Source organism: Chrysochloris asiatica, unplaced genomic scaffold, assembly GCF_000296735.1.
Source record: "Chrysochloris asiatica unplaced genomic scaffold, ChrAsi1.0 scaffold00087, whole genome shotgun sequence".
NCBI classification, from domain to species: Eukaryota; Metazoa; Chordata; class Mammalia; order Afrosoricida; family Chrysochloridae; genus Chrysochloris; species Chrysochloris asiatica.
The window spans coordinates 431,251-444,860 of record NW_006408605.1 but is presented as its reverse complement, the minus strand read 5'-3'; the positions used below and the strand labels follow the sequence as shown (position 1 = coordinate 444,860).

The window sequence follows — 13,610 nt, the reverse complement described above, 5'->3', positions numbered from 1 at the left end:
CCAGGTAGATGTGATCAGGAAATGGGCTTCCCTTTTCACTGTTCTTCCTGAGAAGTTTCAAGATACCACTGTTGGTCGTTTTGATGTACCTTAGGATTTAATTTTCAGCCTATTTCCTCTTTTGTCTGCTTGTCTCGCTCCACAATCCCCGTTCAGGACTTGTTTCTAGTTGGAAACAGTTCAGGGCTGGTTGTGGCTGTTTGGTTTTAATTGGAAACTGTCTCTTTAAATTTCCAGGAGATCTGTGTGCATGCGTAGTAGAACCCTCTGAGGGTCGGGCTGAGGTGCTTACTAGCTCAGGCACCCCTATAGCCACCAGAATGGAGGTGCGCAGACAGCAAGGGACCAATGAACAGATACCAAAAGAAAAGAATGTTCACACCTTTATCTCAGTGGTTCTGCCAGGCGTCTGTGGCCGCTCCGATCCTTCCCCAACGTGGTCTCACCCAAGATGGTGGCTCCTGGAGCACAAGCGTCCCAGACTAGAAAGCAATAGATTTCTTGCTTCTGCCACAAATTCCCCCAGCTGTGAGCCTTCCAACCTTCTAAGTATTCCTTTAGTGTTAGCCGATGGTACATGGAGAGGATCGTTATTGCAATGAAAAAATATGATTTGTTGAGTGCGAAACTGACTGATCTACCAGTAAACTATCATTCAATTCACAATTAAAGCTTTTTTTTAAAAAACAACAACACATACACACAATGTTCAAGGCAAGCATTTTTATTACTAGTTAAGCTATTTGATTTTAAGATTTCAGGGGATATTTTTAATTTAAGGTTTAAAGGCCAGTGGTTTCAGGGGTTCATCTAACCATCATGGCTCCAGAAAGTTTAAAATTAGAATGTGAAATTCTGTTTTTCGTTTCCTCCCTTTTGCTCAGGATTCTTATATGGAATCTTTTGATCAAAATGTTCAGTATTGGTAGCAACGCACCATTTTATTCTGGTTTCATACCAAAGGAAGCAGTTGTTCATGAAGGCAATTTGCCACACATTACATTTCCTCCTCCTATTCCTGACTTTTCTTGCTCCAGGCAAATAAGAACCAATTGTGTCTTGTATGGTGCTTGCAAACTTTTAAGACCCCGGGCAGTATTTTACTTTTTTTTTTTTTTTACTAGAATTTGTTAAAGGAGGGAAAAAACATTTAGTAATGAAAACTCCCAGTTAACAATGGAACAATCCCAGAGTTTACCAACAAAATTTTCTTGGTTTACATATGTTATTAAGTGCTGATAGTTGGTTCCAACTCATAGTGATCCTATACAGGGTTTCCAAGGAGCAGCTGATGAGTTTGAACTGCTGACCTTGCAGCAGTCCATTGCTTATGCTATAGCACCACACCAGGACTCTTGGTTTACATACACTCCTATATAATATTCTGAGTTGCTGTTGTCAGTTTGATCCCGTTTGTTGTTGTGTGCTTTTGAACTGGTTCTGACTCAAAGCAATCCTGTATTGAGGTTTCTGAGGCTGTAAATCTTTACAGGAGCAGAAAGCCTAATCTTTCCTCCACATATGTTGTTGTTAAGTGCCATCGACTAGGTTCCAACCCATAGCGACCCTGTATAGGGTTTCCAAGGAGAAGCTGGTGAGCTTGAACTGCCGACCTTGCAGTTCAAACGGCTTTGCAGTCTGGCTTATTAACCCACAGCACCACACCAGGACTCCCTTAAAAAGTACGGTGTTCAAGGCAGGCATTCTTTATTAATTAAGCAACTATTGTGTGGTTTAAAGAGGACTTCAGGGATATTTTTAGTTTAAAGATGATTCCGGTCAATAGGTTTAGGAGTTTATCTAGCCTCAGTGGCTCCAGAAAATTTGGATTCCATGAAAATTTGGAATTCTGTTCTGTATTTTTAGCTTTTGATCAAGAATCTTCTATTGAATCCTTAATCAAAATGTTCAATATAAATCAGATTAAGCTATATTAAGATTATTTTTTATCTGTGTGTGCCTCATAGGCTCACTTGTTTGCTACTGCGTGGTCATCTTGTCTTAAGGTAGAAAGAGGAGGCTTTCTATTGTTTAGTGGTCCTGGACACGTAGGAAAGAGCCATGGTGCCATTGTAGAATAACCACTAGATAGCAGTTCAAATCCACCAGCCGCTCCATGAGAGAAAGATGAAGCTGTCTGTAAAGATTTAAAGTCTCAGAACTTTATATAGGATTGCTATCGTTCAGAATGTATTTGGTTTTGGGGTTATTTATTTAACACATAGCAATCCTGGCTTTATCACAATGGCCCTTTGTTCTAAGGTGTATAACATACAGTTCTACTGGGAGTGGAACTTCTTTTTATTTTAATGTTTTATTGTGTATTATGTGATAGTTTACATGGGAGCACATTAGCTTTACATTCATCCTGTTGTATATGGTTTCATTTCCATGGTTAAGTCCCCTCCGTGTATCATCACCCAGCAACAGGGTAAACCCCTTAAGCCTGCCCCTCGGTCATCAGCCCCTCTCCCTCTCTGGGTCTAGAGTCCCCAGCCGCTCCATCTCTCCACATCATCGTCTCTGCCTCCATCTCTGGTGTCACTGTTTTTCTGGGTAGGGTCCCACACTCCACTCTTCTCCCTTAATGGTCTCAGGGACCTCCACTCCTGGACAGCAAAGTCAACCATAGGAGTGGAACTTTTATGTTATAAAATGGTCACTCAGCATAATGTCTGTCTTCTTTTTTAGGGCAGTGTATCTCTGAAAGAATTAAATGCCCGGCCCTTAGAAGTCTTCATGTGCAGTGTGCTCAAAAGACAAGGCTATGGAGAAGGCTTCCGCTGGATGGCACAGTACATCGATTAACACCAACCCAGATGGGTTCCAGGTCTCATCATTCAGGCCTACCCAGAGATTTGATCACCCAACATAAATAACTTGAATTCAATAGACTTTTGTTGGTTATAAAGCGGATGTTTTTTAGATTATTAATATCAACTTAATTTGGATGAAAATTGAAAACTGATTTGAATAAGTTTGAATATCACAATGTTAGCTTTCTAATTCCATAAAAATAATCAGTTTTTACAGTTTATAATCCGACATCCCTAGTACCATTTATAAAGGGCAACTTTGCAGCAGTACATTTGAAGCACTTTTGACAACATAAAACTACAACTGTAAACCTTATTTAAAAGCTCATAATGTTAAATTTTTTATGTACTTTTTTGGGACTAGGTTTAAATTTTTAGATTATATGTCTACCTATCTTAAGAGTACGGTTAATAATTAGCTTATCAATGATTGCATGATGCCTTACAATTTTCAATAATTTTTTTCTTATGCAAACGTCATGCAATAAAACAAACTAATGTTTGGCAAATGTTTCATTTTAATGTGTCTTATCTAGCTGGTAGACTCAGAAATTTTGAGTATTTAATATTATACTTATCCGAGGGTTGTTGGGAAAGATGATTGCTTTAGAAAATGTAAAATGACATTTAAACCTTTAGAGCATGAGTGGGGAACCTTTTTTCTGCCAAATTTTATAACATCATTCTTGTACCATACAAATTGTCAACTTAAAAATTAGCCTGCTATATTTGGTCAAACAATTAACTCACCCCTAATTGTGATGGCTGGAGTCCTGGTGTGGTGCTGTGGGAAAAAACACTGGACTGCAAGTTCGGCTTGAACCACAAGGTCAGCAGTTCAAACTCACCAGCTGCTTCTTAGAAACCCTATACAGCACCACTATGAGTCAGAACTGCCTCAGAGGCACTAAACAACAACAAATGTGATGGCTGGAACTGTGGTTGCCTTGGCAGGGCCAGACCATATGATTTCATGGGTCATATGGTAGCGTAGTGGTTACAAATCGGGCTGCGAACCTTAAGGTCAGCGGTTCGAAACTACCAGCCGCTCCACGGGAGAAAGATGAGGCTTTCTACTCCCGTAAAGATTTACACCCTCGGAAACCCTGTACAGGGTTGCTATGGGTCAGAACCGACTCTATGGCACTTAACAACAACAACAACATGCTGCCTGAGGAGTCCTGGTGTGGCACTATCGGTTAATGCACCACACTGCAAAGCCGTTTGAACTGCAAGGTTCAAGTTCACCAGCTGCATCTCAGAAACCCTATACAGGGTCGCTATGGATCAGAAATGACTCGCGGGCACTTAACAACAACAACAACATACGGCCTGAAGGCCAGATGTTCCCCACCCCTGCTTCAGGAGCTTTGGCATTTACCAGGAGCATAATTGTAGTTAGTTGCTCTGGCTACTGCATTTATCTCTGAATTATAATGGATTTTTGTCAGTAAGGCTACCATTATCATGCTGATGAGGTCCATGGCTTAGTCCCTGTCAGAATGGCCTGAAGAAGGGCACTTCTACTGGTATAAGACAGGTTGAGTCTTGGTTTGGTAGGCCCTATAGCTTCATCTCAGGGGTTCTGAGTGTGACGCTGTGGAATAAACACTGGCCTGCTAACCACAAGGTCCGCAATTCAAAACCACCTGCCGTTGCTTAGAAACACTGTACAGGATCGCTACAAATCGGAACCAAGTCGACGGCACTTAACAGTAGCCTCATTTCAGTGGTCTAATTAAAAAATACTCCAGCATTTTTGATATCTGGCTTGGTAATCTATGTGTCATCACCAAATATAATTTTAGGTACCGTCTCTCCACATTTAAGGGGACCCCCAGTCTCCTTAATTTAGTGGTATTCCCCAGGACAAGCAACAACTAGGGTATTAGTATACATTCTAGGAAAAAAACCCAGCCTGTTCTGCTTTGGATATCAGTGAAATGTGTGGGGATTTTGCTATGATCTTATAGGTCCCCCCCACCTTTTTTTTTAGCATATTTTCTTTCTGGGTAGGAAAAAAAAAAACGCTGGTTTTCTTTATTTTAGTTGCTGTCAGCTAGCTCTTATTTTATAGCAAAAGGGCTTTTGTTTTAGATATAATACCTGCCTCATTGATAAGGATTAAGGAATATAACTGGATGGAATTATCAGGTATTTCATTGGAGGAGCTAAACCGACAGGGTCGTTTCTTAACATGACATTTGGTTTTGGTAAGTTGACTTTTTTTTTCTTTTTCACTTTGTTATTTTCTAAATGAAAATAAAAGAATTTCCTACCTGCCAAGAAAGTAGCACCAAGGAAAAAGTTGGAAATGACATGTTGGTTAAGCCTAAATTACTTACTATTATAGAGTCCTGACAAAGTGGAACTAAGTTTTATTTCAAGTAACTTCCTCTTTTTGATGGTATCTGTCATCAACACCTTGAGAGAAATGTCTTTAGTATGTCCTATAATGAGAATGTTTCCTGATACAAAGTATCTTGCTCCAGAATCCTTATTCTAGTCTGACACTGGAGCCAAAGAAGCAAACTAAAGTCATAACTAGACTGGGCATATTTTCCTAATGATTAGAGATTCTTAGAGCCTGAGCCTCTAGCAATGAATCTGTACTTGGCAGCAACCAACTTTCCTCTCAGCTTTAGGGCTGATAGGCAGATAGGAAAACATATACTCTTTATGTGGCAAGTGTGTGCACCTGTGGAGTATTTCATGGGTCAATGTTAGTGTGAGGACATAAGTAAATTTTATTTTAACACAGCTGTATGCAAATTAAGATCAGATTCCATATAAAAAGAGATTCGTATTCTACATTCATTTCAATGACTAATTAATTACACTTTTGGATCAGAAATAATTAAGGTGATAAATTCCAGTTTCTCTTTGTCTCAGTGAATTTTTAGAATGGAGATTTTAGCAGTTTCAAATTTGTGCCGATACATTTCCTAAACAATATGGGATAAAGGATTCTTTATCATTGGCTTAGTTGAACCAGTATCTTCATAATGAGTGCCAAAGATGTACAACTTCAGATATTGCCTTCATAGATCTAAGTTTAAGCTTTATGTGCCTACGTACATGCACAAACTTACTGTGGGTTATGATGTAAAGGCAGAAAAGATTTCTTTTCTTTAGTTTTCAATGGACTCACATTTCTTTACCATACTTTTCAGCATGTAAACTACTTGAAAATCATTAAAATAGGGTGATAAATGTGAGAATAATGTTGCTTGCTTTCTACAAAATGATTTGATATATATACCACATTCAAAACCCAGCATTTTCACAAATTGCAAAATAACAACAGTATTCTTCTAGTTGACATGATTTGATAATTTCAGAGGAAAGGTTTATATTTTTTTGAAACTATTTGGAATGTGACTCAATATGACATTTCAGTCTTGTTAGTGGTGTAGTTGGTGACATAACTGAAGTTTGCAAGGATTTATTGCCAAATCAAGCCTGACCAGTTACACCAGGAATAGTTTATATAAAATGGAAGTCTCTTAGAATACCTTTTGTTCAGTTTATTTAAAGGATATTGTTTGGATCTTCTTAACCATGTGAAAAGTTAATAATACATTGTATCTTTAAATGCAGAGCTAGTTCCTAATTAGGGTTGCCAGGTAAAATACAGGCTGCTCAGCTAAATTTGATTTTCAGATAAAGAATTAATAAATGTATCTGACATTTAATTTAACTGAGTGCCCTCTCATCATTTGCTAAATCTTATAGCCCTATTTCAAATATATGGGACTACAACAGCCACCAAAGATGAAAGTGTGCTAAGCCAGAGTATATATGTAGGACCTTAGAGTTTGACGCTAAGGAAGTGGCTCAGAAACTCTTCTATTTTGTTTCTCTTTGCTGGATTCCCTGTATTCCTGTATGGTTTCTTTTCCAAACCATTTTTCCAAACAAACCAAGTTTTAGCATCTGTCAGAGTTTTATTCCTATACTGAATGATGACTTTTGATCATGAGGTTTTGTGCTCTTCATAAAAGAAACAGAAAAAAATGAAGTGAATGTGTAGCGCCTAGTGACATAAACCTTGATGCAATTGGTAGCTACAGGGCCTGGCCTGAGCAGGCCATCAAATGATACTTGGTCTTCCATTAGCTAGCTTGCCTTTCTGTTATGTTGGAGAGAGAGAGGGACCGTGTGTGATTAATCAATTACTTTCCATTGTTTTCTTTACACTGCCTCAAATAGGATTTCAGTCAATGAACTCAACTGAAAAAATGTTGAAGCTTCAAGGAAATCTTCAAAAAAGCATTAAAAAAATAATGATTAGCAGATATAAATTATTTAATGCAAAATTAACAGGGAACTAAAGACGGCACGTAACAACAAACAATAATATTATTTTAGGGTCTCTATGAGTCACAATTGACTCAATGGCAATAAATCTGCTTTTTGACATTTAAAAAATATGAATATAAGCACCGGATCATTTGCTATAATTAGGAGAGTTCAGAAAATGGTATGGCTTCAATTAAGGACTGTAATCAATCTTCAATTAAGGCCTGTAATCAAGAAAAACCTTTAGAATATGTGGTTGTACCTCTGTGTCAAATGATTGGGGTTTTAGTAAAACTTAAGTTTTCACTCTTGAAACCCCAACTGAACCTGAGTAAAAAGATCTCTGAGTATGAAGGAAATCTAATATGTTGAAGGTGCTGTTCTGAACTAACTAATTTTTGTGCTATTAATTTAGTATAAAAAGCAGTTAATATGGTTGATTGTTCAGGTCTCTGACCACACTTTTAAATAGAATTCAAAATAATCAGTTATCCAAACTAAACACTGTTTCAGAAGTGCCCCTGCCTGAAATAGATTTTAGGACAGAAATGGGAAGAGCTCTTCACACAGAATTATTTTTGGAATTATTTCACAATGGAGTGAATGAATTTTTCAGCTTGTATTTTAAGTGGGGAATTAGACTTAATTTTAATTTGAACTATTTTGGAGTTAAAATGGGTGACAACTCTATACCTTTTGACATAAAAAGTTTTCTTTGGAATTGTTTTCATTATCAAGTATAAAGATTCACTTTGGAATGGCCAGCTTTTTGTGAGTTTCTGTACTCCCTGGTGCTGCTCCTAACCTGAATTCATAATCCAATACCATACCGAGGCAAGAGCACTCAGGATGAATGTAGCTAAGTTACTTTTAAAAGTGATAAAAAACGTTTCCGTGGTGAGGCCTTCAGTATTTGGCTGAATGCAGTGTGTTGGAGTGGTAAGTCGGTGGTAAGTAGTTCATCACTAATCTTGTTTGCACTTTTGTATACCACTGCTTACACTAGCATCATAGTGTGAATTTTAACAGTTGGTTTACAGTATATACAGATTGTTAAGCATAATTTATATAAAGATGTTTCTGTTTACTTTTATGTATTTTACAAAGAACAGTTATAATAGATGGTTAAATGTTCTTGAATTGTGTTTGTATGTTATTTTGATTATGTTCTTTTATCTTTTCACTCCCTATAAATTTGACTGTCAGTAATAGACAAAATAAAATGCTAACCTGCTCTTTGAAGAACCTCAGTGTCAAGTTCCATTTTTATCATCTAATTATAATTTTCATTTTTCTCATTAGAAATCACTTGGACTTTGAAAAGATAAAGATAGTAGAACTTTCCTTTTATAAAAGTATCCCTCTTATCACCCTCCTTTCTGATGCTGGCAGCTTTGCCCGGGCCACTGAGGCTGTTGTCTGCTGTGGGACAACAGTGACCCTGCAGCAGTGTGCCCACCATTAACTACTCAGTCCAGCGAAACTCCTGAGTGTGGGGCTGTGCGTCTGAAGGATGCCGCCCATCCATGGAAGACTTGTGCTAGCTGCGTTTGATTGGCTTTTCTTTTGTTTGTTACTTCCCCTTTTCTCTTCACATGGTTATTGTTCTAAAAATTAGAATTGATAAGTTTTTGGCTGTAACTTCCTTAAGGGGAAAAAGAAGGGTGACTTTAGTACACATTCAGAAAAGGGGGATTCTTACCCAACTGTGGTAATTATTAATGGCAGCCACTTCTAGGGATATCATGTCATTAAATGTAGGCATCAGTCCTCACCAGCCATGCCTCCTGTGCTTCTGGATCTGCCTTCTGGGTGGTTAATGATAGAACTTGTGACTGATGTTCAGAGTCAAGGACTGTCAATCAACCTGCTGAGGCAGTGTGTGGCAACAGAGCCTCTCTTCCCTCCACCCTACCCTCCATTCCCTACTGTGTGATTCCCCTCCACCAAATAGTTTCATGTGGCCTCTCCAGTCTGTTTTGTCCCTTTTTTCTTCTTGCAGAGCAAGCCTGGGATAAAGGGTCCCTTGGAAATGACCTTAGACAACCAAGGACACTAGAGTGTTTGTGCTTTATTGTGTTTTGTGATGAATGGGAAATAGACTTCCAGAAAACTAGCTCTCCGACTGTGAGATGGGTCCAAGACAAATAGATCCTCCAGGACAGAGTGGTGCAAATGTTGGAGACCTAGCCCAGGCCCCCTGGAAACCCCACTGTGATGTGATTTAGCTGTGCTGCCCACCAGAATCACCAGCTTGTACTTGGCTACCGTGGTCTTCTAAGCTTACCCATTCCTCCACCCCAGCTTGGAGGCCACAAAGATGGTAGCAGTGTCCCCAGCATCCCATCTTCAGCATGTTACAACGCCTTGGAGTGGAAATTTCTATGAAGGCTCCATGAATAACTCTTCCATAGTTTAAAGGGGATGCCTTGCATAGTAAAAAGGGGTTGGGGCTTTTTGTTTTGTTCTTGAGAGGGTTGTTTTGTTTGTTTCCTTTTGTTATGTTTATTTTGGCCTTTCCTCTCTTTGTTTTTTCATGTAGACCAGATATTTGAAAGGGCAGAAGATGGCTGAAAGCTCCATGTGCCACTTGTTTATACATTATTTTTGGGAAATGGAATCATGGGTTTTCCAGGCCAGTAGTGGCACTCACCCTTTGCCCTTTTGCCCAGGTTCAGTACCTATTGTTTCTTCTTTCAAATATGTGATTGTACTAGCTCTTTCCATATGAAAGAATTCTCCTTATTTAAATAAAAAAAGTTTTTTAAAAAAAAAACTGAACATGCTTTCTCAAAAAAAAAGTATCCCAAGGAACTGTTGCTGAAGTTGTTGTTGTTAAGTGCCATCAAGTTGGTTCCGACCCATAGTGACCCTTTAGAGGGTTTCCAAGGAGCGATGGGTGAGCATAAACCATCAACCTTGAACTTCAAACCAACTTTGCAGTGTAGCACATTAACCCACAACGCCACACCAGGGAGGCCTAATTTATTTTGTAAAACAGGAAACTATAGGCAAACTGAAGTATTGATTTATACAATGCTGATTTAGTTGAAATACTAAAAATAAGGCAACCAGTTGGCTTTATCTGGTGGTGGTGGTGGTTGTGTGCCACCAAGTTGGTTCTGACTCATAGTGACCCCTGTGTAAGGTTTCCAAAGCTGAAAAATCTTTACAGGAACAGAAAGCTTCATCTTTCTCCCAGGGAGCAACTGGTAGATTCAAACTTCTGACCTTTCAGTTAGCAGCCCGGCTCACAATCCAGTAAGCAACCAGTGTTCCTTTGGCTTTATCTATATCACCATTTTTCTAACTGCTGGGAAACGTAAAAATGAGAAAAAAATTCTCACCAGAGACTCTGATTGATTCAGTGCATCCGTGAGCCCTCAGGATCTGAATCTTTAACAAACTTCTCAGTTTTTCTGATGCTGTTATGAAGTGCCATCAAGTCAGTTCTGACTCATAGTAACCCAAGGATTGACTGGTGGGCTTGAACTTCCAACCTTGAGGTTTACAGTCCAGTGCTTATCTTACAGCTCCACACCAGAGCTTCTGATGCTAATATTTCATTTAGAAAAAAAAAAACACATTAGTATAACATTATTAAATACTGAATGATCATTGACCAATCAGTGAAGGGAAAAGATTCCAATAAGTTTATCAAGCTAGTTTTGAGACATAAATCCAAATATAAAACCTTTCAACAGCCCTGCCTTTAACATTTTCATTAACAATGTACAGCAGAAACTTTGTGCTAGCTCTTTTAACGCAAGCATTCACATCTTCTATTACAATTAGGTGTGCCTCAGTATCATCAGTCAGAACTCATGCCAACTGTAGAGCAGACCATCTATTGCTCATGTGCTAGTTCTTGTTGAAATTGAAAAAAAAGCAAAACAAGTTCATGAAAGCCAAAGTATGACCTTGAATTTAGAGAGCATCTCAAGAATAGGTTTGAATCAAAACAACAATGAGATATCATTTCACACCAGCAGTAACAGTGAAGTTCAAAAATGCAGAGGATAATAAATGCTGGTGAGGATGTGGAGAGACTGGGACCCTTCGACATTGTTGGTGGGAATGCAAAATGGTCCAGCCACTCTGAAAAACAGTATGGCGCTTCCTCAGAAATTTTGAAATAGAAATACCTTATGATCCAACTACTCCTCTACTTGGTATATATCCACAAGAATACAAGCCATTACACAAGTAGATACATGCACACCAATGTTCATAGCAGCACTATTCACAATAGCAAAAAGATGGAGACAGCTTAAGGGTCCATCAATGGAAGAATGGGTAAGCAAACTTTGGCGTATACACACAATGGAATATTATACTTCCTTGAAGAATAACAAGGAAGCTGCAAGACACCGCATAACATATATGAACCTTGAGGACATACTGAGTTAAATGAGTCAAGTAACAAAAGGACAAATATTGCATAAGACCATTATTATAAAAGCTTAAGATACCCATACTAAAATGAGAAAAAAAAAATTCTTTTTTTCTTTATCGGTTACTGGTGAGGTTGGAGTAGGGGTGTTTGGAGGAGGTGGAAGGAGGCAATGGTAGAGGTAGAGCACCGGGGAGAGGGCAGACACATAATAGTTTGGGTGTTGGGGAGGGCAGTATACAAGAAAGGGGAGCTGTGGAAGAACAAGGTGATAGGGAAGCACTGAGACAGGTTTGCATGGGCTAAATAGGACAGAGGTAAATAGTGATGCATGCTCAACCTTGGAACAACAGGACTCTGTGATACAGGGATCAAAGCATAGTTTGAGGAAAGGAAATAATACTAAGATGCTTGACTGTCTTATGTATATTGGTTTCCCTTGCCTACTATTGTAAAATGGACACTTGAGTTGGATAGAAAGGAATGTCAGGAAACTTGGTTACAGAAAGCTTGTAAGCCCATCTTCAGCCTATAATTGATTGGAATACCTAAAAGGGGTTCTAGAACTTACCCAGTGAAATCGGCCTCTTCTGGAGCCTTTGCAGTGTATAGGACTTTAGGTGGAATCCTGAGCCCCATCCAGAACTTTCTGAGGTGGGACATTCCCACTAGAAAGGACAAGAAGACCAGCTTGGAACAACTAGAGCTACTGAAGATATAACTTTAAAGAATGATCATCAGGAAAAACCCAAAACAAAAATGTCAGTATGACTGGCTACTACAAGAATAAACAAGTTATTTGCTGGAAAGCCATCAAGGCAAGCAATCAAGTTCCTTCAGGACAAACCCACCTCTAAGACTGAAATTCAAAGGGAACATATGAGCAGGCATGTAAGTTGCTGATGACCACATTGGTCTGTTGGTGAGTAGAAGATGTGGAAATGCAGCTATGAAGAAATGGGCTGAGTTCAACCACAGTCCATTGACTACCATTGACCTGGAGATGAGAGAGAGAAGAGGAAGGGCTGGCTGGTCCAAAGTATGGTGAGAGCTGGGGACACCTGAGCCCATGGACAAGGACATATAGCCACAGAGGGCTGGAGCTGAGAGTGAAGCATCCAGCTGATATGAAGTGAGAGGAGATGCACAAGGACACCCAAAGTTGCAGATAGTACCCATTTGACCTAGCCTCGATGGCTTAATAATCAGAACCCGACTGTTGTTGTCAGGTGCCATCGAGTCGGAACCAACTTACAGCGACCCCATGCACAGCAGAACGAAACAATGTCCGATCCTGGGCCAACCTCACTACCACCGCCACACTTGACACCATCAATGATGTCACCTGGCTGATCCATCTCGTTGGGGGTCTTCCTCTTTTTCTCTGACCCTCCACCTTACCCAGCATGACATCCTTCTCCAGCGACTGTTCTCTCCGGACAATGTGTCCAAAGTATGAGAGATGAAGCCTAGCCATCTTGGCCTCCAAGGAGCACTCTGGTTGCACTTCTTCCAAAACAGATCTATTGGTTCTTTTGGCAGTCCATGGCACTTTCAGTATTCTCCAACACTACAACTCAAAGGCATCAATTCTTCTTCGACTAGAGGAAGATAAAAAACAAAACAAAACAATTTTTGATAAAGGAAACAAGGGTAAATTTCTACAGTTTGATGAACTTGACCTATACTCATGGAAGTGGTAGCTTAAAATACCAACAGAGAGGGAAGCAGTCTTCACATCAAGTATCAATGCTATCCCCTCTATACACAGTGCCATACCAGTACTGAGGGCACCTGTAGGGTATGGTGAGGATAGTTTCCTGGGAGGAAGCAACAGTGGAGAGGTAAGACCTGAGTATGAGGCTTGAACTAAGGAGGGAGCAGGAGAACAAGACAGGTCCTTTCCCACCTTTCAACCTTTCTGACTTGTAATGGTAAGTAGATTCTTATTAAATTGGACAGTAGCACTAATATTTCATGACAAATGACTATGTTTCCAAGCCGAGGTTGGAACCAGTGATCCTCCAGGACAGTCTGCTTATGGGGCCATTAAATCACGGCTGACTATTTGAAGTTAGGATCATCCAGATATATGTGTC

General features: G+C 39.5%; 1 protein-coding gene across 1 annotated transcript in view; it reads left to right on the top strand.

Moving 5' to 3' along the window:
- SAR1B (SAR1 homolog B (S. cerevisiae)) overlaps positions 1 to 3,325 on the top strand; it is a 37,116-nt gene extending 33,791 nt beyond the window's left edge. Inside the window, exon 7 of the mRNA XM_006866080.1 lies at positions 2,692 to 3,325. Within this exon, the coding sequence (XP_006866142.1) occupies positions 2,692 to 2,808 (117 nt within the window). The 3' untranslated portion in view covers positions 2,809 to 3,325. The remainder of the gene's footprint in view (positions 1 to 2,691) is intronic.
- The last annotated feature ends 10,285 nt before the right edge of the window (positions 3,326 to 13,610 follow it).